The following is a 27,499-nucleotide window of genomic DNA, read 5'->3' on the forward strand; positions in this document are numbered from 1 at the left end:
CCCAAGTGTATTCAGCGTGGCAAAACATTCCACAGATAACCATTAATAACCTCATTGATAGCATGCCAAGGCGTGTAAGTGCATTTCTGCGCGTGGTGCTCATACTCGGTACTAAATAAATCAAGATGTTTTGTGAAGGATTTGCCTGACACAGCTTCTGTGTCGACGCCCGTGGTTAATCAGCCTGCATTTGTTCCTAGGTCTGCTAGAGTGACTCGATCTGCTACCACTCAGGCTGGTAGGCTGAGGAGTGGGAGAGCCTATCGCAGCCTGGCCAGACGGTTCTAGCTCCCGCCCTTTGTCTACTTATACCTTCATTTGCTGCTTGTCCTTTGCCTGTGATTCTCTTGTTTCCTGGCTCTGCTGTTCCTGCTGTTACCATTTACCTCTGCTTCATATTGACCCTAGCTTGACCGACTATTCTCCTGCTCTGCATTTGTTACCTCGTACACTCCTGGTTTGACTCGGCTCGTCCACTGCTCACGGTGTTGCTGTGGGCAACTGCCCCACATTCCTTTGCTTTTGTGTTCCCCTGTCTTGTTTGTCTGTCGTGCACATATTGAGCGTAGGGACCGTCGCCCAGTTGTACGCCTAGGGCGGGCTGTGCAAGTAGGCAGGGACTGAGTGGCGGGTAGATTATGGCTAACCTGTCTGTCTCCCTATCCTGACATTACATGTTTGGAATATTTTGTTTCCATTTTTTTAACATTTGCATATCATTAACAAGTCTATCAATCCTGTGATTTCTACAATTCAAAAAAAAATTCCTTCTTGGTGTTGCAATATCAATGTTGAGGAGTGTAAGACTAGTATCGGACAGAATGCGATCAATCATTCGTACTTCTGATCGGTCAAACAAACTTTCCGCCCAATCAATATGCCTGACTAAACTGGCAGATCAGGGATTCTAGAAAAACCCCCATAAACCTACAGAGTGCATTTGCACAAAGTGACAAATGATCGGCTGTAATTGGTTGATCATTCCATACAAGTGTAGGTTCACAGATCACAGATTAATGACAGTAGTACATTGTGGGCGCTCAACACACAGTTAAGGCCCTTTTACACTGGCCAGTGCAGCAAGCGCCGACTTACGAGACATCGTTGATCGGCGCTTGTTTGCTCCTGTCACTATGGATGGGGACAAACGGTCGTTACTCCAATCGCTCGTCCCCATACATTATCATGTCAGCAGCGCGTCTCCCTGTTTACATAGGGAGATGTGCTGTCGACAACGATAATATTTCACTTTTTTAAAATGATACGACCACCAGATGATCGAGCATTTGCTCGGTCATCTGCTGATCGTTCCCATGTTTACACAGGGAAATTATCGGCAACGAGCGTTATATGAACGCTCGTCTCCCCGATAATCGTCCCCTGTAAAACTCCCTTTACACAGTCAGCGCTTAGCTTTTAGGTCACATGTCCGACAGCAAACTATTGTCGTTTTCCAAGAGCAAGAACTAGCAGTTTATTTAAGGTGTCTATAGATATATATGTATATGGAAAATATAGAATAACTCAGAATCAGTGGAAGCAAAGTTATGCAACTTTTTATGCAGCTATAAACTGTGATATATTGTTGAAAGAGTTATGCTAGATAAGTTTCAATAGAGAATACTGATTCACAAAAGTAAGCTATTAATGCATATGTATGCCTTACCTTCCAATGTCCAAACTCATTCAGAATGGTCTTCAGCTTCTTAGTATTACTATGTAATCTATGTGGAGCTATGGCTGGGTTGGGATCTCTCCAATCAACAGACAGACGATGATGCCAGAACCGCTCAGCTTCATGGATATGAGCAGATGCGATGCTTGGATCAAACCGATGGACTTCACACCCTCCAGAAGCCATATTTAATTCAAATATGTTATCTTCTTCCCCTAATCTGCAAATATTTTTTACATGCATTATTATTACTGCTGGAACACAATGCCCATCCTAAAATTATGTGACAGAAATTTCAGAAATTATATTAGAAAAATGTTCACTAAGAAATTGTCCAATGGTTCTGGTCTTTGACCTGTTGCAGTACTGTATTAAAAATTAATACACAGTAGTGAAATATGTATTATGATAAATATTACTTGTGCTCAGGGAGATTTATACAAAGCACATCGTGTTTAAGTGCTGCCTAAAGCACCCGCAATAAGCTACTTAAAAAGGTATTTTCCAGTTTCGCATATATAAACCTTAATTATTATTTAAAGAGGCTCTGTCACCAGATTTTGCAACCCCTATCTGCTATTGCAGCAGATCGGCGCTGCAATGTAGATTACAGTAACGTTTTTATTTTTAAAAAACGAGCATTTTTGGCCAAGTTATGACCATTTTCGTATTTATGCAAATGAGGCTTGCAAAAGTACAACTGGGCGTGTTGAAAAGTAAAAGTACAACTGGGCATGTATTAGGTGCGTACATCGGGGCGTGTTTACTACTTTTACTAGCTGGGCGTTGTGTATAGAAGTGTCATCCACTTCTCTTCACAACGCCCAGCTTCTGGCAGTGCAGATCTGTGACGTCACTCACAGGTCCTGCATCGTGTCGGCACCAGAGGCTACAGATGATTCTGCAGCAGCATCGGCGTTTGCAGGTAAGTCGATGTAGCTACTTACCTGCAAACGCTGATGCTGCTGCAGAATCAACTGTAGCCTCTGGTGCCGACACGATGCAGGACCTGTGAGTGACGTCACAGTGCTGCACTGCCAGAAGCTGGGCGTTCTGAAGAGAAGTGGATGATACTTCTCATCAGAAAGCCCAGCTAGTAAAAGTAGTAAACACGCCCCGATGTACGCACATAATACACGCCCAGTTGTACTTTTACTTTTCAACACGCCCAGTTGTACTTTTGCAAGCCTCATTTGCATAAATACGAAAATTGTCATAACTTGGCCAAAAATGCTCGTTTTTTAAAAATAAAAACGTTACTGTAATCTACATTGCAGCGCCTATCTGCTGCAATAGCAGATAGGGGCTGCAAAATCTGAAACATTCTGAAACTTTTTAATTTAATTTTCTTTTTTTTCATCGTCACATTTAAAAGGCTAGAACTTTTATTTTTCTGTCAACATAGCCGTATGAGGACTTGTCTTTTGCTGGATATTATATATAGTTATAATTTTTTAATTGCACCATTTTGGGGTACATATAATTTATTGATTAACTTTCATTAACTTTTTTGAGGGGGGGGGGGGGGATAATGTAAACACCTGAAATTTCTCCACTCTTTTTTGCGTCTTAAATTCATGGCATTTACCATGTGGTGGAAATAACATAATAACTTTATTCAGCGGGTCGTTATATTTACAGCGATACCAAATTAATATAGTTTTTTTATGTTTTCCTACTTTTGCACTATAAAAACACTTTTTTTCCAAAATTATTTGTTTTTGTATCGCCAAATTCTAAGAGCCATAACTTTTATTATTTTTCTGCCAGTGTAGCTGTATAAGGGCTTGTTTTTTGTGGGGTTTTTTTTAGTACAGTTTTGGGGTACCTATGACTATTTATTGCATTATTTGAAAGGCTGGATGACAAGAAAACAGAAATTTTGGCATTGTTTTTTTATTTTGAAAGCATTCACAGTGTGGGTTAAACAGTAGTTTTTATAGGTTGGATCTTTACGGATGCAGCAATACCAATTTTGTGTAGCTTTTTAAATTTTTTTTTAGGTTTTTCATAATAAAGCATTTTGTAGGGAAGTTTTCTAATTTATTATAAACCGTTTTTTACTCTTTTTCTAATAGGCATTCACTGGAGGCAGACCTGGGGGCCTTTCTTTGCCATAAAAACCATGGGCACCCCACGATTGTGTTGCAGGTGTGCCAATGGAGAGAGAGAGGGATCCCCTCCCTCTTTTACCACTTAAATGCCTCTTTCGCTATTGCCGTGAATCAACCTTTTATCTAGTGTTGAAGTGCAGATGAGGAATCAACAGAGTCATACAGAGCTCAAATAATACATGTGTTTCTAATAATCTGAGAAATGTGTAGTGTAAACTGTGACTGGAGTTGCTATGAAGAATAGAGCCAAGTGACACAACATCTCGCACTCTGCATTATCCCTTCAGATAATCAATGTCATGTACAGAAACATTTTCAGCATTTGGATCTGTTGTCATGGTGACTTTTCCTAGATAAACCATTTCATTAAATACTGAAATTTCCTTTGAAAGTCATGTACCATTAATGCACAGAAGAGACTCCCTAATGTAAATAATGAATGTGCACTAGGGAAAAAAACATGAACCAAAAAGCCAAATTAAATCTCTTTACACAATGGGGATCACAATCTAGTTTCCCTATCTGGCACAACATTGACTCTACCGTAGGATACCATTAACATATTAGTATGTTTTGGGAGAATGGGAGGAAACCCATGCAAACACAGGGAGAACATACAAACCCCATGTGGATGTTGTCCCAGGAGCCCTTCATGTCTGTGCCTGATTGTGAAATATGCCCACCCCATTACTGACCTCATAAGAGAGATATATAAATTAAAAGGCTCTCCAGGTAGGTATTAAATGGTAGGAATAAATTGCAAAGTCATTCCTTGCCATAAAAAACAACTTAATCGTAAAAACCCCATTTCCACTGCATTTCAGCCCTGCCACAAAATGACCTGCTAACATAATTTCAGTAATCTTCTCGTTAGCTCAGGAGAAAGTGTTAATGAGAACAAGGCAGATAATATCACTCTGCTCTTATAATTCAATCAGCATGACAAACGTGTTGCTTTAAAAGGGGGATGGTGCTTGAAATCATTGTCTTCCTCTGTTAACCATGGTTACCTCCAAAGAAACACGTGTAGTCGTCATTGCTTTGCATCAAAAGGGCTTTACTGGCAAGGACATTGCTGCTAGTAAGATTGCCCCCAAATCAACCATTTATCGGATCATCAAGAGCTTCAAGGAGAGATATTCAATTCTGTGAAGGATTCAGGATGCCCAAGAAAGTCCAGCAAGTGCCAGGACTGCCTCCTAAAGGGGATTCAGCTATGGGATCGGTTCTACACCAGTGCAGAGCTTGCTTAAAGGGAATGTGTTGCCAGCAAAACATGTATTTTTTTTTTTAGTTAAACATTTAGTGTGTAGGTGATTAAACATCGTTCAAATTTTTTTTATTTTTTTCACGAGTCAGGAAATATTATAAATTGGATTCTAATTTATAACATTTCCCAGTGCTGGTCACTAGATGGAGCTATTCCCAAAATTGCAGCATTGCATGTGGTAAAGCAACCACATTGCTTTTTGCTGCAAAATTGGGAAAAAATCACTCGCTCTAGTGAGCTCTGAGAATCCCCCCCTCCTTTATCCTGGCTAGTGCCGGGATAAACGAGGGGATTGAACGGTCTAACCTCCTACACTGTGTGTCGCCATTTTTTGAGCTAACACACAGTGTAGTAGGTTTACATACAGTAGTAAACACACACAAACACGAACATACATAGAAATCTCTTACCTGCTCCTGCCGCCGCGGCTCCCTCCGGCCCGTCCGCTCCGTCTGCTGCCGCTGGTCCAAGTGCACAAGTCCGGAAGCCGCGACCGGAAGTAGTAATCTTACTGTCCGGCCGCGACTTCCGGTCCACAGGAAAATGGCGCCGGACGGCGCGCATTTCAAATTGGACTGTGTGTGCCGTTCCCACACAGACGGCGTACACAGAAGTGGATGGGACGGGCCCCGTCCGCAGTCCCTATGGGACTGTGGCTGCCGTATTCCATGTCTGTATGTGTCGTTAATCGACACATACAGAAATGGAAAAAAAAATGGCAGCCCCCATAGGGAAGAAAAAGTGAAAAAATAGAAAAAAGTAGCACACAAACACACAAATAAATAAAAACGTTTTTAATAAAACACTAACATAAAACTGACATGAATTTTTTTTTTGGGGTGACACTGTTCCTTTAAGAATGGCAGCAGGCAGTTATCAGTGTATCTGCATGCACAGTGAGGCACAAAGTCTTTTGGAGACTGGCTTAGTGTCAAGAAGGGCAGCAAAGAAGCCACTTCTCTGCAAGAAAAACATCAAGGACAGACTGATATTCTGCAGGAAGTACAGGATCAGACTGCAGAGGACTTGGGTAAAGTTATTTTCTCTGATGAAGCCCCCTTTAGAGTGTTTGGGACATCTGGAAGAATGATTGTCCGGAGAAGAATAGGCGAGCGCTACCATGAGTCCTGTGTCATGCCAACAGTAAAGCAACCTGAGATCTTTCATGTGTGGGGTTGCTTTTCATCCAAGGGAGTGGGCACACTCACAATTTTGCCTCAGAATACTTCCATGAATAAAGAATGGTATCTAAACATCCTCCAAGAGCAACTTCTCCCAATGATCCAGGAGCAATTTGGTGATGAACAATGCTTTTTCCAGCATGATTGAGCACCATGTCAGAAGGCAAAAGTAATAACCAAGTGGCTCGGTGAACAAAACATTTAAATTATGGGTCCAAGGCCATGGCTAGGAAACTCCCCAGATCTCAAATCCCATTGAGAACATGTGGTCAATCCTCAAAACCTGTGGTCAATCATTCCAAGCACTGATAAGGCAAGAATGGGTTGCCATCAGTCAGGATTTGGTCCAGAAGCTGATATCCAGCATGCCAGGGCAAATTGCAGAAGTCTTGAAAAATAAGGGTCAACACTGTAAATATTGAGTCATTGCATAAACTTGATGTATTTGTCAATAAAAGTTTAAAATCTTATGAAATGCTTATCAATTGTACTTCGGAATATCATAGAAATGTTTAAAAGATCTAAAAACACTGAAGCAGCAAACTTTGTGAAAACCCAAATTTGTGTCAGTCCCAAAACTTTTGGCCAGGACTATACTCCCCACTGAAATCTGGTACCCGGATGCTCATTTTGAAGACAGTGGCTACTGCTGGATGGTTGTTTAGATATGCTCATCCATGGATATGCGATACGTCCATAAGGATATAAATTTATATGAACAAGCATATATAGTGCCCATCTCCAATGAACTGGAGATAATATTTTATGCCTGAGAAATTAACAGTAAGAGTATTACAAAGTTAGAGAATGTACAGTGCTCGGTTAAACTGCCAAGCACATTAGCTTTGGCGTAGAAATAAGTGAGATCTCCTGACAATCTGATGTGTATGGGGGCATCCTGACTGTCCCCCTGATGAATCGGGCATGTTAACTTCAACATGCGTAATCCCTTGTTGTGCTGGGATATAAGCCACTGTTAGAGGTCTCGGCAAAGGTTTGTTTGCCTCTCCCACTGATATAAACATACACGATCGGCCGATAGAACGGTTTATGGATAGGTTAAAGGCAAACATGGCCTCTGTATAGATGTTATGTTTGTCATGACTGCTGAAGCATCCAGAAGGAGGTAAATTTGAGGGCAGCCCTGTATTTTAGAAACATATTGGTCTGTTATTATTTATCATGATTGGTGCACTGCTATTGTGGTTGTTCCTGTTTTATGTTTGGGTTTTTTGCTGCTCTTTGTAATATTTTTCACTATTCCTTAGAATTGTGGAGCTACATCTTCACGGTTGCCCCACCCCCCTTTTAATTCAAGCATCCCACCCCACCACCTCCTTTTTTCTTGTGTTTTAGATATATTTATAGCATTGTAATTACTATATTGAATTTATTGTCAGTGTTATGGTGGCATTACAAGGCCCATACACTGCAGACTTCTGAGTAGTTGAACCGAGGTGTGGTAGCCCATGGGCACATCCCTTAGGGCTCATTCAGGCAAGAGTGTTCCTCGTCTGTGTGCTGTGCCTTGAAATAACTCACAGCACACGGCCCCATTCATTTCAATGGGGCTATTTAGACACGCGTGCGTTTTTGCGCACCTAGTCGCCCATTGAAGTATATGGGTGTGTGAAAACCACAAACAGCACATGGACAACATCAGTGGGCTGTCCGTGTTTCACACATCAGTTACATAGAGAAATAAATAAAAAATAAAAGTGCTTGCACAGACGTGATAAACGGATGCCATACGCAAAGCACACTGATGCCAATACGCATCACACACGGACAAGAAATGTAAAAATGCTGCGTTTTTTTTACTCGCGCAAGTTGTACACGCTTGTCTAAATATAGCCTTAGCTAGAGACGGTTCCGTTAAGTTTTCCCTCATGCCCGCAGTCTGTTGCTGTGGTTGGCATAATGTTTATCTAAAAGTTGGTAAAAAAAAATAATAATAAAGCTGTGGCCAGTTCTATTCCACTGGTATGTCTTTATTTTGCCACTGCCAAATTACCATTTATTAGTATTGAAGAATTCCGGTATGAGCAATAGGTCATTCCTTTACCAGTATCACAGTATCATCTGATTCATTCCTTATCAAATGAACCACATGCCTGCCAGAGCTGCGGAATATGTGAGACATAATAAGACTATTTTCAAAGAATTGGAATAAAAATATATTTTTGGCTTGATACATCTTCGCAAAAGATTATGCCAAATCTTAGACTGCCAACCGTCAGTGCTGCCAACCATCTAGAAGGATAAGATGCATCCCACGGGGAATTAAAAGGCTTCAGAGCTACCAGCATGAAGGAACGCATAGCTTAAACACTCCCTACGTTCTGCTGCTTGCATGATTTTTGAGTCCGGCCTTTAATTCACAGACATATTAAGGCTTGCACACAAATAGCACATTCATTATCAAGCTGGGCATGTAATGTCAGAATTCTTTAACCCTGTGTGCTACAGGAGAACATTCCAAAGATTATATAGGAAGACACGGCACATCTGAAATTCAATACACTAAGTCTAATAGACTGCTAGGCACCCAGGAGAGAAGACAGAAGCCGATTTTCTGTCTTCTCTATTTTTATATACACGGCTCTCAATGCCTGCTGTGTGTAGAATAGAGGTAGCAGCAATGCACGTGACATCAGATTGATCAGGATGTGACAGGAGGGAGATGCTGGGGCTAACTGGATGCAGTACAGCCCAAACAATGACAATTTTTCCTGTTAATAAGCGTGCTATGGGATGAAATACTGTAAACGATTATATAAAAATGCAGTTTGCAAACAAGAAAATGAAAACAGATACATTCCCCTATTGAAAGAAACAACCAGATTATTGCTGATATTACAACAATAAATCTTACCGATGGCACTTGCCTTTCAGTCAATTAAAACTGATATCCAGATTATAAAGGCTGCATGTGATCTATATGGAAACTGTGACTTACTGACATTTACAAACCAGCCAGGGCACAAAGTGTATAATACACAGCACACATCAGTGACTCCCCGTAGTGTATAGCTGAAGAGCATATAACGTTAGGTGACAGCAGCACCAGGTAAGGCAGTGGTGTTTGCATTAAAGAATGTTTCCCATAACATAAAAGAAATAGAAGTCTTCAAGTTGGAAATAAACTTTCCTAGACTTGATACTGCAAATCTGTCTGTTCATTCATACGTCCTCGGTTCCTGTATCTCTGCAGAACTAAGCAGATTTACCCTTCAGCACTAGGAGAGGTGAGTGACAACCTGCGGGGGAGCTGTACTAGCCGCCCTAACCAGAAACAGATATAGGAAAAAAAAAAAAATGGAGTTGTTAACAACTACAAAATTAAGACACCTCCATGACATATATTTACTTGATTCTTTTATGCTCTTCAATGTTGCGTGCATTACACAGGCTCAGAGGGAGGCAGAGTACGGACTGTCACATGGCGGGATGGAATTTTTTTTAATTAGAAGACAATAAATGTAAAAACCCTTTTATTAAAAAAAATATCTCGGAAAACCCCTTTAATCAAGTTATTGTGAGATTTAGACATTTGGTGAAATAAATATACATATCTTACCCCAAGGAGTATACACAACATTGCTTATCTTTGATCTGGTGTGCTAAACTGAATTTATTATCCAGGCAGACTGTCCATGGCTTCAGAGTGTCGTCATAATGATCTGTCAGTCCATTAGCCACAAAGCGAGAACATGTGATCTATGGAGGAAGAATATCACACCTGTTATTCTTTCAGATATGAATGTATAAGTCATCCAACCTATATACAATGCTTATCTGAACATCTTATTGTTCCATCAAGTAACAGAGCTGTACTCATATGGTATATATCAAACCCTATTAATGACTGAGTCTCTAAGCTCATAAAACAAAAAATACTGCATTTCTAATTATTAAAATTTTCCAATAAAAAAATGAACCACCTGACGACAAAAAGATCAGCACTACAGGGACGTCACATACAAATATCACAAGAGTAATGCAAAAGTATTGAACCATTACATATATAACATGAAAAAATATCAATATAAATTTACACACAGTATATATATATATATATATATATATATATATATATATATATAGCAGAAGAAAATTTGCAGCACTCCAACATGAAAAAAATGGTGGTTTATTCAATCCAAACTAACAGCAACGTTTCAATCCTACAATAGGATCTTTATCAAGCCTAGTGACACATCTACTCAGCAAGTTTATATATGTTTGAGACTCTTTTACATAATTAGTCTCATTATAAAACAATCAAATACAAAGTGTATGAAAACAAACATCATATATTGTGTACGGTATCATCATAAACATAGACATGATACAGAAAATACAGAAGTGTGTATGTGACATCGTGAATAACAATACATAATAACAAAAACATTAAAAACAACTGATTACATTATAATCATTTATGCAGCAGTGGTGTAAAATCCATTGGCATATCCTCACTCACCAATCAGAACTTCAGACTCAACTACTCCATTCAAGTGTGTTGCAGCACTCTGCTGCATCCCTCGTGGTAATTGAAATTCGACACATCAGTGTAATCCCCCGAGGCGGAAGTAAATCATCACTCCGCAGCAGAGAGCATAGATCGCATCCATATGATGTAATGCGTGTCAATGCGTTCCACTGAGTCGCCCCATGTATCATGGCATCGTAAGTTGCTAAGCAACTGCTGTAACATTACTATAAACATCCATTGACACGGCTATGTCAGTCAAAAAGTCATGAATGTAAAAAATACAGATATATTAGTAAATGCTCCCTATAGTAAGTGATGGAGATATTAGGAATATCTAAAAGTAGCTTTATATCGGCTTTTAAAGATGATCCACACGTGGGTTCAAAGACCTCTGTATACAACCAAGTACTCAGAACGATCTTGTTCCCAGAGTTATGGGACCACATAGTCACGTCTTCACGTGTCCAGGATGTCACATTATCCTCATACGTGTAACGGACCCATATTATCACACTAGTGATATGATATATCATAAGACAAAAGAATGCATGAGAATCCCTCTCGCTTTTAATATCTCTCTATCACTTAGAAACCTAATAGGAGACTAGAAACAATTCAACAAATAATAAACATATTTTATTGATGCAATAAGACTTGATGCATTGAACATAGCCCCGTCAAATATCATAGTACAATAACATTGAAAAATAATTAAAGAAGTTCCGAAGTTCTGTTGGGAGTGGTATTCCAATCTAAAAAAATACAAAACATAATTGTTTTTAGTATTTATAAGACATTGACAGTAAATATGAGATATAGATATTGATATTAATGTGTCAACAATCATCATACTGAAGAGAACATCAAGAGAACACGAGGGAACGGAGCTCATAAGGCTATTCTATCTACAACAAATTCTACATTAAGTCCACAAGGTTTTAAGGAGTTCAGTAAAAATATCCATCTTAATTCTTTTTTGTGTAAAACCAGATGGCGATCACCACCAAATTGTAATGGAGGAACATGGTCCAGAATCATAAATGTTAGATCCCTTTCATTGTGACCATGTTCCGAAAAATGTTTAGCTACAGGTAAATCAAGTTTCTTTTTACGTATAGAAAAACGGTGATTGTTTAGACGAGTTTTAAAGGAACAGGTGGTTTCACCCACATAAAGGAGGCCACAGGGACACCATAGCACATATATGACCCACTCTGAGTCACAGGTGAAATTGTGTTTAATTTTAAACTGTTGTCCAGTCAACGGATGTCTAAAAAATTCCCCTTTGCACATCAAAGCACAATTAACACATCTGTAACATGGAATATTGCCAGGTTTTAGTGGTTTAAAAATAGGTTGTGTCGTTTTTCTTCTGCTATATATCATTATACGTCCTAGGATCGGGACGTTTTGCTGGGCACCTGGTCGATTATTCATTAGTGAGTGCTGCTGTCTTCTTGTGTGCTATAATATATATATATATATATATATACACACACACACACACACACACACACACACACACACACACACACGACAGTATGATGCTAGATTGCCAGTGGCCAATAAGTTAATGTATAATCAATAGTCATGTGTTTAGTACTACAGATGCTCGTAAGCCACTATTCAAATAGGCAGTTTTACCACATATGAAGTTTAAAGTGCGTAGTGCAAACCTTGATAAGATATTATACCAAACCCCCACATCAATGCATCACCAATACTAACCAGTCATGTCTCGTTCCCTGAAATGTCGTCCTGCCCCTACGCGCGTTTCGGCTTTGCGCCTACATCTGGGAGTGGCGCTCTGTTCTAACTACTTCTTATTTATGGGGCCACTGACCAATCATCAATTTCAGAATTTCACAGGCATTCAAATTTATGTTGATATTTTTTATGTCATGTCTAATGGTTCAATACTTTTGCATTACTCTTATGATATTTGTATGTGACATCCCTGTAGTGGTGATCTTTTTGTCATCAGGTGGATTCATTTTTTATTGTTACATTTTTATAATTTAAAATAAAGTATTTATTTTTAATGACCTTAAAGACTCAGTCATTAATGGGTTTTCATGAATGTAGAAGCACAGAAAAGTCAATCACGTATAGAATGTACATTTCCAATGTTACAGTATTACATAATAGATGGTATTTTGTAGGTCACAATTGTTGCTACTGTACATATTCCTACATTGAATGGTTAGTACATTTAAAATAGTATTTTGATCAATGCTTTATTTTAGTTGTGAATTTGCACTCAGACACCTTCCATCATACATCAGGATGAACCAACCACAGGATGGAGTGCAGGGTAAAGAATGTGACTGATCTTTAAAAAGTCATTAATAGATCTCAATGGTAATTATAGAATGTTTTTTTTGTTTACCTGAGATTTTGTGATGTAATGTAAGAATCGTGCCGCCTCTTCTTCAAGTGAGTGTGAAGGACCAGCCCAGGGCTGCAGATCTATATGCCAACGTGCAGGCTGAAAAGAATGGCAAATGTTAATCATCTCTAAATATAAAAGTTTGTACAGCAGCACTCTGCTGAATCTGATTGTCAGAGCACTCACAGCAACTCCAGCCTGTAGACTCATTTAGACACAAGCAGACCCAGACTGATTCACTTCAAATTGAAAGTTACTGAAAAGTAAAATATATGATAACACTAAATGGGAATATATCATAAAACAATGCTGGATGCACCCCAGAAATTGGTGACAGATACACATTAACCCCTTCAAGACTTCCATACGGCTATATACGTTCCAACTGCCGATGCCCCGTGCAGTCGTCACGTATATAAACATTGGCAGCCTGGCACGGGGTTTAATGAGTGCAGTGCTGCTTCAGCCTGAGCAGCGCTACACTCTCATGTCTGCCGAGCCCCACTGTAGATAACGCCACCCAAGCTCACTCTAGGAGCATAGTCCCCGACCAGTGCTCTGGCCGGGGATTCACTTCCTAGAGGGAGCCCCCGACATTTCCACATCCCCGCTGTAAATAGTGCCCACCCACTGCTGTAGATAGCAACCCAACCTGTAGATAACAACAAACCCCCCTTCCCCCTGTAGATAGCGCCACCTAAACTCCCACTAGGAGCGGAATCCCCGGCGTCAGATCGGGGGATGGCGCGATCTGCAGGGGGAGATGGTGCGATCTGCAGGGGGAGATGGTGCGATCTGCAGGGGGAGATGGTGCGATCTGCAGGGGGAGATGGTGCGATCTGCAGGGGGAGATGGTGCGATCTGCAGGGGGAGATGGTGCGATCTGCAGGGGGAGATGGTGCGATCTGCAGGGGGAGATGGTGCGATCTGCAGGGGGAGATGGTGCGATCTGCAGGGGGAGATGGTGCGATCTGCAGGGGGAGATGGTGCGATCTGCAGGGGGTGATGGTGCGATCTGCAGGGGGATGGTGCTGTCTATAGGGGTTGTGGTGCTGTCTATAGGGGTTGTGGTGCTGTCTATAGGGGTTGTGGTGCTGTCTAAAGGGGGTGCTATATACAGGGGGTGTGGCACTATCTACATGACCACTGTGGCATTATATGGGCATTACCTACAGGGGACACTGGCGCTATCTACACGAGCACTATCTACAGTGGTAACTGTGGCACTATATGGGCACTGTGGCACTATTTACAGTGGGCACGATCTACAAGGGCACTGTGGTGTTTTCAGTTGGCTGGGACAAAAAAAATCCTAACTAATTAAATTCATCAATTTGTTTTAACCTCCACGAAAAACGGATGGCAAATGGCGGTGAAAAACGGTCAGACGGCCAGGAAATGGATTCAAATTTTGACACATTAATGCAAAACAACCATGAAAAACTGACACTTGATCAGTTGTTAACTGCTCTTTTTTTCACGTCAAGTGAATATAGTCTTATAGCCCTCTTCACTCTTGTTACAGTGCTGTACAGTATATATATATATATATATATATATATATATATATATATACACACATACATACACACACACACACACACACACACACACTACCGTTCAAAAGTTTAGGGTCACTTAGAAATTTCCTTATTTTTGAAAGAAAAGCACAGTTTTTTTCAATGAAGATAACATTAAATTAATCAGAAATACACTCTATACATTGTTAATGTGCTAAATGACTATTCTAGCTGCAAACGTTTGGTTTTTAATGAAATATCTACATAGGTGTATAGAGGTCCATTTCCAGCAACCATCACTCCAGTGTTCTAATGGTACATTGTGTTTGCTAACTGTGTTAGAAGGCTAATGGATGATTAGAAAACACTTGAAAACCCTTGTGCAATTATGTTAGCACCGCTGTAAACAGTTTTGCTGTTTAGAGGAGCTATAAAACTGACCTTCCTTTGAGCTAGTTGAGAATCTGGAGCATTACATTTGTGGGTTCTATTAAACTCTCAAAATGGCTAGAAAAAGAGAGCTTTCATGTGAAACTCAACAGTCTATTCTTGTTCTTAGAAATTAAGGCTATTCCATGCGAGAAATTGCCAAGAAACTGAAGATTTCCTACAACGGTGTGTACTACTCCCTTCAGAGGACAGCACAAACAGGCTCTAACCAGAGTAGAAAGAGAAGTGGGAGGCCCCGCTGCACAACTGAGCAACAAGACAATTACATTAGAGTCTCTAGTTTGAGAAATAGACGCCTCACAGGTCCTCAACTGGCAGCTTCATTAAATAGTACCCGCAAAACGCCAGTGTCAACGTCTACAGTGAAGAGGCGACTCCAGGTTGCTGGCCTTCAGGGCAGCGTGGCAAAGAAAAAGCCATATCTGAGACAGGCTAATAAAAGGAAAAGATTAATATGGGCAAAAGCACACAGACATTGGACAGAGGAAGATTGGAAAGACGACATCGAAGTTTGAGGTGTTTGGATCACACAGAAGAACATTTGTGAGACGCAGAACAACTGAAAAGATGCCGGAAGAGTGCCTGACGCCATCTGTCAAGCATGGTGGAGGTAATGTGATGGTCTGGGGTTGCTTTGGTGCTGGTAATGTGGGAGATTTGTACAAGGTAAAAGGGATTTTGAATAAGGAAGGCTATCACTCCATTTTGCAATGCCATGCCATACCCTGTGGACAGCGCTTGATTGGAGCCAATTTCATCCTACAACAGGACAATGACCCAAAGCACACCTCCAAAATATGCAAGAACTATTTAGGGAAGAAGCAGGCAGCTGGTATTCTATCTGTAATGGAGTGGCCAGCGCAGTCACCAGATCTCAACCCCATAGAGCTGTTGTGGGAGCAGCTTGACCGTATGGTACGCAAGAAGTGTCCATCAAGCCAATCCAACTTGTGGGAGGGGCTTCTGGAATCATGGGGTGAAGTTTCTCCCGATTACCTCAGCAAATTAACAGCTAGAATGCCTAAGGTCTGCAATGCTGTAATTGCTGCAAATGGAGCATTCTTTGACGAAAGCAAAGTTTGAAGGAGAAAATTATTATTTCAAATAAAAATCATTATTTCTAACCTTGTCAGTGTATTGACTATATTTTCTAGTCATTTTGCAACTCATTTGATAAATATAAGTGTGAGTTTTCATGGAAAACACAAAATTGTCTGGGTGACCCCAAACCTTTGAACGGTAGTATATATATATATATATATATATATATATATATATACACATACACATATACAGGAAATACAAAGAAGAACCGCACCACAAATCTTGAAATAATCACCTCTATCAGGGGTTTCGTGTGTGCAAGCCTCCAGACCACGACCAATAGTCCAAATTTAGGAATTCAAAAAATAGGCAGCACTGCTTGAGAAAGGTCCAGATTGGGACTGAAACCTAGCAATCTTACATATGGGTGAATAAACATTTTTCACTTTTTTGACTACTATGCTGTGGAGTGCTGCCTATTTTTTGAATTCCTATATACATATACACATATACACTATAGAGAAATATATAAAGTTTTTGTTTTTTTTCATTTTTGTGATTTGACTGCTCATAATAAAAATTACAAACATGGAATTAATTAAACTAATCTAGAAGATGAAAGCCTCATAGGTCTTGTAAAAAAAACAAAGTAAAAAGAGTTGTGATATTTAACCCCTTCCCGACATTTGCCGTACATGTACGTCATGGAAAGCATTGACTTCCCGCATCTTGCCGTACATGTACGCCGAATGTTTGGGACCGGCTCAGAAGCTGAGCCGGTCCCATCATCACCGGATCTCAGCTGTATCTTACAGCTGACATCCGGCTGTAACGGCGGGGACCGAAATTAGCTTCGATCCCCGCCATTAACCCCTTAAGTGCAGCGATCAAACGCGATCGCTGCACTTAAGGTGTTTGCAGCTCATCGGAACCCCAGTAATGAAATTGCCGGGGTTCCAGTGGCTGCAATGGCAACCGGAGGCCTAATACTGGTCTGCCTAGCACCGAAGCCGGTCAAGATCCGCCCGGCGGCGGAGCCTGATCGGCTTCTGTAGCTGCCGGCAAGATGGCGCCGGGTCAGGAGCTGATCCGGCGTCATCAGCGGTGGAAGTCAGCTGTACTGTACAGCTGACATCCACCTGTAACGGCAGGAACCGGAGCTAGCTCCGATCCCTGCCATTAACCCCTTCGATGCAGCAATCGAAAGCGATTGCTGCATCGTAGCGGTTACTAGCAGATCGCCAGCCCTGACAGGCAATCAGGACTGGCGACTGCTGTTATGGCAACAGGAGACAAAATGGTCTCCTGCTCTGCCATTACGGAAGCCGATTTAGGCCCCGCCGGGAGGCGAAGCCTAATCGGCTTGCTGTCAGTGAATGACTGACAGATCTAATACATTGCACTACATAGGTAGTGCAATGTATTAGAAAAAAAAAAATCTGACCGTTGGACCTTCAAGTTCCCTAGTGGGACTTGAGAAAAAGTGTAAAAAAAGTATAAAAAAGTGTAAAAAAAAGTGCAAATAATGAAAGTTTGAAAACAATAAAAGTTTCAAGTAATCAAATAAAACACAATCCCCCTTTTACTCTTATCAAGTCCTTTATTATTGAAAAATAATAATAAACCATATGTATTTGGTATCGCCGCGACCGTAACGACCTGAGGTATCAAAATATTATATTATTTATTGCACGCGGTGAACAGCGTAAAAAAAACAACTTAAAAAACGTTACCAGAGTTTCTGTTTTTTAGTCACTTTGCCCTACAAATGTTAGAATAAAAAGTGATCAAAAAGTCGCATGTATCCAAAAATGGTACCTATAAAAACTATAGCTCGCCCCGCAAAAAACAAGCCCTCATACACCTCCGTCGACAAAAAAATTAACAAGTTATGGTTCTCACAACTTGGCGACAGAAAAAATACATTCTTTTTACAAAAGTAATTTTATTGTGCAAAAAGTTGTAAAACATAAAAAAGTGCTATAAATTAGGTATCGCCGGAATCGTACTCACCCGCAGAATAAAGTTAACATGTAGTTTATAATGCGTGGTGAACGCTGTATAAAAAAAACCAAAAAAAGCTGTGCCAGAATTGCGTTTTTTTGTTTACCTGGCCTCCCAAAAAATAGGATAAAAGGTGATCAAAAAGTCACATGTACCCCAAAATGGTACCAATAATAACTACAGCTCATCCCGCAACAAACCAGCCCTCATACCGCTACGTCTATGAAAAATAAAATTAGTTATGGCTCCAATAAGTCAGGAAATAAAAAAATATGCAGTTGTGCCCGAGGGGAACATTTCTTCTGTTTGAAGAGGCGATTTATCAAGGACCTAAAATTAGGGAACCAGGAAAGGGAGGGCCCAAACATATCCGCTGGAAGCGACGGTGCCCGTATTATACCAGGACAACACTTCCTAGCAAAATTCCCCAAACTACAAAGGCGCGGAGTGTGGACCAAAAGGGGGATAATAAAGGACGCCATATATCAGTGCGACACCGGCCTGTGCAGAAAGGATTGCCTCACAGCGTAACACACATCTATGGATTATTTTATTGTTTTTTTTTACCCCATTATTATACCACCTGACTATGCCCCTTATATACTCCGCCCGGCTTACATGTACCCCCACATTATAAACGGAAACACCAGTAAGACTCCAAACAAAACTACTACCAAGCAAAATCCACGCTCCAAAAGCCAAATGGCATTTCCTCCCATCTGAACCCTACAGCGTGCTCAAACAGCAGTTTCCTTCCACATATATGGCACCGTCATACCCGGGAGAACCCTTTTAACAATTTTTGGGGTGTGTGTCTCCAGTAGCATAAGCTGGGCACGACATATTTGCCACTGAATGGCATATCTAGGGAAAAATATAAATTTTTAATTTGCACCATCCACAGCGCATTCATTTATGGAAAAGACCTGTGGGGTGAAAATGCTCACTACACCCCTTAATAAATGCCTTGAGGGGTGCAGTTTCCATAATGGGGTCACTTCCCAGGGGTTTATTTTTATTATTTCACATCTGAGCCTCTGCAGTTGTGAACCAATACTTTGTAAATCGCCAAATTAGGCCTCAATTTGACATGGTACGCTTTCACTCCTGAGCCTGGTCGACTGTCCAGGCAAGAGATTAGGGCCACATGTAGGGTGTTTCTAAAACCAGGAAACCCAGCATAATAATTAGAGAGCTGTCTTGTTATGGTGGCACAAGCCGGGCACCACATATTGTCCACATATCTGTGGAAAAAATCCCATTTTCACTCTGCAACATCGAGTTCACACTAATTTCTACAAAACACCTGCAGGGTTAACATGCTCACTACACCCCTAGGTAAATGCATTGAGGGGTGTAGTTTCCAAAATTGGGTCACTTCTGGGGGGTTTCCACTGTTTTGGGCCCACAGGCGCCCAGAAACCAATCCAGCAACATCTGCACTCCAAATGGCGGTCCTTCCCTTCTGAGCCCTGCCGTGTGCCCAAACAGCAGTTTATGACCACATATGTGGTATTGCCGTACTCGGTAGAAATTGCTTTACAAATGTTGGGTTCTTTTTTTTCCTTTATTTGTTGCGAAAATGAAAAAATTTTTCGCTAAAGCTACGTCTTATTGAAGAAAAAGGATTGTTTTTATTTTCACTGCCCAATTCTAATAAATTCTATGAAACATCTGTGGGGTCAAAATGCTCACTACACCCCTAGATGAATTCCTCAAGAGGTGTAGTTTCCTAAATGGTGTCACTTTTTGGGCGTTTTCATTGTTTTTTCCCCTCAGGGGCTTTGCAAATGTGACATGGCCTCCGCAAACCATTCCTGCTCAATGTGATCTCAAAAAGCCAAATAGCGCTCTTTCCCTTCTAAGCCAAGCTGTGTCTCCAAACGGCCGTTTATTACCACATGTGGGGCATTGTTTTACTCGGGAGAAATTGCTTTACAAATTTTGTGGTGCTTTTTCTCCTTCAGTCCTTGTGGAAATGAGTAAAAATAAGCTAAACCTACATTTTCTTTGAAAAAATGTTGATTTTTATTTTCAGGGCCTACTTCCAATAATTTCTGCAAAAAACCTGTGGAGTCAAATCGCTCACTATACCCCTAGATAATTTCCTCAATGGGTGTAGTCTCCAAAATGGGGTCACTTGTGGGGGGTTTCCACTGTTTTGTCTCCTCAGGGACTTCGTAAATGTGACATGGCCTCCGCAAACCATTCCTGCTAAACTTGAGCTCCAAAAGCTAAATAGCGCTCTTTCCCTTCTCAGCCCTGCCGTGTCTCCAAACAACCGTTTATTACCACATGTGGGGTATTGTTTTACTCGGGAGAGATTGGTTTACAAATTTGACAGTGCTTTTTCTCCTTCAGTCCTTGTGGAAATGAGAAAAAATTAGCTAAACCTACATTTTCTTTGAAAAAATTTTGATTTTAATTTTCACGGCCTACTTCCAATAATTTCTGTAAAAAAACTGTGCAGTCAAAATGCTCACTGTACCCCTAGATAATTTCCTCAATGGGTGTAGTTTCCCAGATGGGGTCACTTTTGGGGGATTTTGACTGTTTTGGCACTGCAAGAGCCCTTCAAACCTGACATGGTGCCTAAAATTTATTCTAACAAAAATAAGGCCCCAAAATCCACTAGGTGTTCCTTTGCTTCTGAGGCCGGTGCTTCAGTCCAGTAGCACACTAGGTCCACATGTTGGATATTTCCTAAAACTGCAGAAACTGGGCAACAAATATTGAGTTGCATTTCTCTGGTAAATCCTTCTGTGTTATAAAAAAAATTGTACTAAATATTTATTTCTGCAAAAAAATATGAAATTTGTAAATTTCACCTCTACTTTGCTTTAATTCCTGTGACATGTGTAAAGGGTTAAGACATTTTCTAAATGCTGTTTTGAATACTTTGAGGGGTGAAGTTTTTAAAATGGGGTGACTTTTTGGGGGTTTCTAATATATAAGGCCCTCAAAGCCACTTCACAACTGAACTGGCCCCTGTAAAAATGGCCTTTTGAAATTTTCTTGAAAATGTGAGAAATTGCTGCTAAAGTTCTAAGCCTTGTGAGGTCATAGAAAAATAAAAGGATGTTCAAAAAACGATGCCAATCTAAAGTAGACATATGGGTGATGTTAATTAGCAACAATTTTGTGTGGTATAACTGCCTGTCTTACAAGCACATACATTTAAATTAGGAAAAATGCTAATTTTTGCAATTTTTCGCTAAATTTTGGTTTTTTTCACAATTAAATACTGAACATATCGAGCAAATTTTGCCAGTAAGTTAAAGTCCAATGTGTCACGAGAAAACAATCTCAGAATCGCTTGGATAGGTGAAAGCATTCCGGAGTTATTACCACATAAAGTGACACATGTCAGATTTGAAAAATGAGGCCCGGTCAGGAAGGTCAAAAGTGGCTAAAGAGGGAAGGGGTTAAAGCGGTTGCAAAGATATTATCGTTTAAAGAAGTGCATATCAGAAATTGAAAATTTGACCTGGACACAGGGGCATCAATGACCCTTGGTCATGAACGGGTTAAGTATGAAGCTTAAAAAAAAAAATGTATGTTAACCACGCTTCCATGCTTCCATGGTGTACAGCAGAATATCTGCTGCTGAAGTAATATCGCTGGCATTCTGGCCAGACTTATCAAGCTACAGACCCCTGACGATAAGTATATTGAAACGCGTAGGGTTGGTTTCAAGTGAGGAATTAGAGCGTAGGAGACAGTGGCATTGTTGTGTACCTGAGCATTAGGAGTTTTTTGGTGCGGTAATCGCGGGCTCCAGTGTGTTTGAGGGTTTAAACCACTGTTACACCAATGTTCAAACGCTGATTCCATTTTGGAATCTTTGTGGTACATCCAGGTATATAGGGTTTACAATTGAATCAGGACCTGGAGTATATTGTTTAATACGTTTTTAACACACACGGTGGGGCTTTTCACAGTGGTGATTGTACCCCTGTTTTTAGAGAGTTACGAAATAAAGTTATATATTTTACTCATATCACTTCAGTGAATTGGCAATTTCTCCATGTTTTGTGGGAGCACAAATTATTTGTATCGTTTAATACAGTGAATTACTAAATTTATCATAGTGGAAAACATGAAATTTAGCAAATATATAAGTTGGCCATCTTGTCAGTCAATACTTCACCCTATTTGGCAGATATCACTCCAAAGATATTGTTGTATCCTGCTCAATAGGCTCTATATTCATGTTTTAGAAATGTATCCCCACTCTTCCTTGCAGACCACTGCAATGAATTTGGGATCTATCCACAGATTATTATTTATAATCAATTGACAGATATGAGAATTTTACAAAAGGTGAACACTGATGTCAGACGAACATACCAGAATAAAAGGACTCTACAGAACGCTTAAAGGGATTTCCGTAACTGCTATTCACTACTATGGGACTTACGGTGGAATGGGGTTTAGGGGGCCCCTTTCTAGAGATAGGTGCGGGTCCCAGAGGTGGGACCCATATCTATCTAACATTTATGGCATATCCTGTGGATATCCCTTTGGCATTATTTAGAGTTTTCTGTTACTGGAAATGTAACACAACATTTTAAGGAAAGGGACATTCAAGTAAGTCAGATTGTATTAGATTTTCAGTAGCAGAAATCTCTCAGCAATTCCAAAGGGGTTTAAAAATAACCTCTAGCTGTAAGGGTATGTTCACACGTAGTCAACAAAAACGTCTGAAAATCCAGAGCTGTTTTCAAGGGAAAACAGACCCTGCTTTTCAGACGTTTTTTTACCAACTCGCATTTTTCGCGGCGTTTTCACGCCGTTTTCGCGGCGTTTTTTACGTCCGTTTTTGGAGCTGTTTTCATTGGAGTCTATGAGAAAACAGCTCCAAAAACGTCCAAAGAAGTGTCCTGCACTTCTTTTGACGAGGCTGTATTTTTACGCGTCATCGTTTGACAGCTGTCAAACGACGACGCGTAAATAACAGGTCATCTGCACAGTACGTCGGCAAACCCATTCAAATGAATGGACAGATGTTTGCCGACGTATTGGAGCCGTATTTTCAGACGTAAAACGAGGCATAATACGCCTCGTATACGTCTGAAATTTGGCCGTGTGAACATACCCTAAAGGATCTGCCAGACACAGCTTCTGTGTCGACGCCCGTGGGTAATCAGTCTGCACCTGCTCCTAAGGGTATGTGCACACACACTAATTACGTCCGTAATTGACGGACGTATTTCGGCCGCAAGTCCCGGACCGAACACAGTTCAAGGAGCCGGGCTCCTGGCATCATACTTATGTACGATGCTAGAAGTCCCTGCCTCGCTGCAGGACAACTGTCCCGTACTGTAAACATGATTACACTACGGGACAGTTGTCCTGCAGCGAGGCAGGGACTCCTAGCATCGTACATAAGTATGATGCTAGGAGCCCGGCTCCTTGCACTCTGTTCGGTCCGGGACTTGCGGCCGAAATACGTCCGTCAATTACGGACGTAATTAGTGTGTGTGCACATACCCTAAGTCAAAATAGGAACAAAATAGGAACTTTTATGGCAAATCCAATCCTGCAACCCCACAGAATAGAGTCATGACCTATAGCAGGTCCTTCAGGAACAGCTCCAAATCCAGACCCACCAACCAAACAAACGAGACAGCATCACAAAGAAAACAAGGAAACCTTTCAGAGACTCCCCAAGTCCCCAAGTCCGGTTGTCGCCACACAGCTCCAATTCCGACCCTGAACCCCACCCCACTACCCTCTCACCCTTCCTCACATAGACCTTTCAGCCCCAAGGTACCAATGAATGCCTTTAAATCCTCCGACCTAGCTATCCATTTATCTAGGTTACCCTCCACCTCTGAACCAATGGAAGTTCCCCCACCCTCCACCATCCATTCCCCCCTATCCTTGACCAATGACTCCATAGACGACATAGATGAGGGCGACGGCAACAATCTCTCATCCCTACTCCAATTATCAGTACATAACACTCCTTATTTCACTAATCCAACTTCACCTGAGGACCACTTCCGCAGTCCACCAGAGGACCATAACACAACTCAGGGGTTCACAAACCCCAACATAGACCTGGCCACATCTGTCCTTGATTTCACATACGCAACGTCGTCTTTTTTAGGACTCCCCTCCCAGCTAGTCAGACCGCCACTAACTCCCACTGTGGTGAGCAAAGACATTCTGATTCCCTACATCACAAGTCCCAAAGCCCAAACCATCACCCACTTCTTCCCAAGAATTCAAAAAATTTCGACCAAAAGAAAATTAGACATAGACCTAGAGGACGGAGAGGAGGCAGAAAACAGACCAAACCAACATCCATCACTCAACAAAAAGAGGAATCTGGTCCAACAGTAAAATTGTTCAACTTATCACTACACATCTTAAACAGTTCTGAACACAGCCTTTTGAATAGGGGCCTCTCTTTCTGCCCCATGGCATCAACTGACCGTTTTGAACTTTTTATGGACCTCAACAGGTTCATAAGAAAACTCACACTCAACAGACACTTCGCTATGACCAAATACACCACCAAACCAGGCCCAACCATTGAATTACCTGTAGATTCTCCCACACCCTTGGCCATCCCAGTGGAAGTCCACCCCAAATCTAATTTTTACCCGACCCACCACCAGGGCCCAATGATTGAAACATTCTCGTCCCTGGTTAGTAACGAATTTAGAACATTAGAACTTCCATCTCATTATACTGACAACTTAACTAACCACGAAAGAAGAGCTATGAAAAATCTCCAAAAGAATCAAGAAATCATAATTCGCCCAGCTGACAAAGGGGGGGGGGGCATAGTTATCCAGGACCGACACAAGTACTTTGATGAGACCACGAGGATCCTAAGCGACATTACGTTCTACAGAAAACTCACCACCAACCCATTATCCCTTTATACACAAGAATATAAAGACCTAATAGAGTCAGCTGCCAAATCAGGACTGATAAATAAAAAAGAGAAACGTTTTCTAACTGTCCCCTTCCCGAACATGCCCTTCATTTACCACCTGCCAAAAATCCACAAATCACTAATCGATCCGCCCGGACGCCCCATCATCTCGGGAATAGACTCCCTCACAAGCAACCTTTCACACTTCATTGACCTTCATCTCCAACCACTTGTCCTGACCTTACCATCCCACCTCAGAGATTCCACACAACTAATTAGAGATTTAAATGACCTAAATTTTGACCCTTCAACATCCCCAATCAGCTTTTTAACAGCAGACGTAACTACACTGTATAGTAACATTCCCCATAACAAAGGCATAGAAGTAGCCCATTCTTTCCTCTCATCCACCAACACAATCCCCGAATCCCAGATAGATTTTCGAACCAACTGCATCGATTTCATCCTCAAACACAACATCTTCAGCTTCAATAATAGCTTTTACCACCAGATCAAAGGATGTGCTATGGGCACCCGTTTTGCACCCTCCTACGCCAATCTCTACATGGGATCCTTCGAAAAAACACACATCCACGGTGAACACCCCTATAAAAACAACATATTGCTATACAAACGGTACATCGACGACCTGTTTATAGTATGGAAAGGCACTGAAGAGGAAGCCGCTCGCTTCATTGGAACCCTAAACAACAACAACTACGACCTATCATTTACACACACTTTTTCCCCCACCTCCATAGATTTTATGGATCTCACCATCAATTACGACAACGATAACAACAAATTCACGACAAATACACACTTTAAATTAGTAGACGTTAATAGTTATATCGATTTTAGAAGCGCCCACTACCGCCCCTGGCTTAAGAACATCCCTTTTGGTCAATTCAGGAGAATAAGGGAGAACTGCAGCACAGATAAGGACTTCAACAAAGAATGCGCAATCTTAGAAAAAAGATTCAAAGATAAATATTTTCCAATAAACCTTATAAAAGGCGCAAGATCAAAAGCCTCTGAACTCACACAAAAGTCCTGCTTAAATCCCCCCATAGTGAAACCCAAGTCTGGCCCTAGCAACTCCAATATCAACTTCATCACCACCTACAATAGAGGCAACAAAATGATTAGGAACATTCTCTCCAAACATTGGCACATCCTAAAAAATGATCCGCACTTAAAAGACACATTATCAGACAAACCTAACATCACATTCAGACGTTCCCTAACCCTCAAAAATATACTTGCTCCCAGCAGAACAAAGAAACATTTGACAACACATACAAACTTTCTTTCTAACCTCAAAGGCTCCTTTAAATGTGGACACTCACGCTGCCTTTGCTGTAACACCATAAGCCACAAAAAATACAACTACACTTCCACTGTCACCAACGAGACATTCACAATTCAAACACTCCTTAACTGTGGCAGCTCATATGTCATTTACCTTTTAGAATGCCCGTGCCAACTACAGTACATTGGTAGAACCACCCAATGCTTAAGAACCCGAGTCAATAATCACCGTTTCAATATTAACACTGGGTATCTCAAACACAGTGTATCCCGTCATTTCTCTCAGACACACGAATGCCAATCCAATAAAATTACAATAACACCCATTCAATACATTCACCCCGACGTCCCAAACAGATTTAACAAATTAAAACAAAGAGAAAACTTCTGGATTTTTAAAATGAACACACTATACCCATTTGGTCTAAACGACATCACAGAGTCATCTCTAGACTAACTATCAAACATCCCTAGACAAACATCGGAAAACCTATGGATCCCACCAGCCCCTCTCCAAAAATACAGTACAGTGTAACAGCCCAAATATGTAACCACGGGACCCGGTTGACACAATTGCTGCCGTATTTCCCATCAACAACCAACCCCCCCCTTTTGTGCATCTGCGGTTTCATGTCCGAACCCTAATGCACCAACTATCTCTGTTAGGGCTCCTTCCCCTCGCAGTAACTCTAAGAGTTAATACAAATGTCATGCACTCTTCATCTAAGACAGTAAACCAATCTTTTTAATCAGGCATTGCCCCAGCAACATTCATCGATGCCACCTTCACACCCCCCTAACACTCCATTTGCTCTAAGAGACGTAAACCAATTTAAATAAAAAATAATAAAAAATAAAAAACAAACATAGTAACAAACTACCGTATGTAACACTGCGTAAACTTAAATTTTAGTTCCATTACTCACATTCAATTTTATATCTACCTATTCCTTCTCGGCAACACATTCTCCTTTTCCTCTCCCACTGTTCCTGCTGCATAGACCGGCGTCCTCTGGCGTTTTGCGGTTCACCGTGCGTTCCATCTTGCTTTGGACCACGTCGGCCACCGTAGCGTAGGTGGTCTCCTTGACAACCAGTAACAAATCCAACCTGCACACGTAACCTCTCATATCTCAGTTACACAAACGTCCCAC

At 41.0% G+C, this 27,499-nt stretch overlaps 1 protein-coding gene across 2 annotated transcripts in view; it reads right to left on the reverse strand.

The window, feature by feature from the left end:
• The window catches only part of METTL24 (methyltransferase like 24), a 113,866-nt gene that overhangs the window by 14,571 nt on the left and 71,796 nt on the right, over positions 1-27,499 (reverse strand). Inside the window, exons 2-4 of one of the 2 annotated variants that reach the window (XM_075864223.1) lie at positions 13,125-13,223; positions 9,821-9,960; positions 1,667-1,895 (exon numbers count right to left, since the gene is read on the reverse strand). In XM_075864223.1, the coding sequence (XP_075720338.1) occupies positions 1,667-1,895; positions 9,821-9,960; positions 13,125-13,223 (468 nt within the window). Of the gene's footprint in view, positions 1-1,666; positions 1,896-9,820; positions 9,961-10,723; positions 11,307-13,124; positions 13,224-27,499 lie in introns of those variants that run through there. The other variant, XM_075864224.1, reaches the window with a different exon arrangement.

The sequence above is a fragment of the Rhinoderma darwinii genome, chromosome 4 (genome assembly GCF_050947455.1).
Source record: "Rhinoderma darwinii isolate aRhiDar2 chromosome 4, aRhiDar2.hap1, whole genome shotgun sequence".
Classification (NCBI taxonomy): Eukaryota; Metazoa; Chordata; class Amphibia; order Anura; family Rhinodermatidae; genus Rhinoderma; species Rhinoderma darwinii.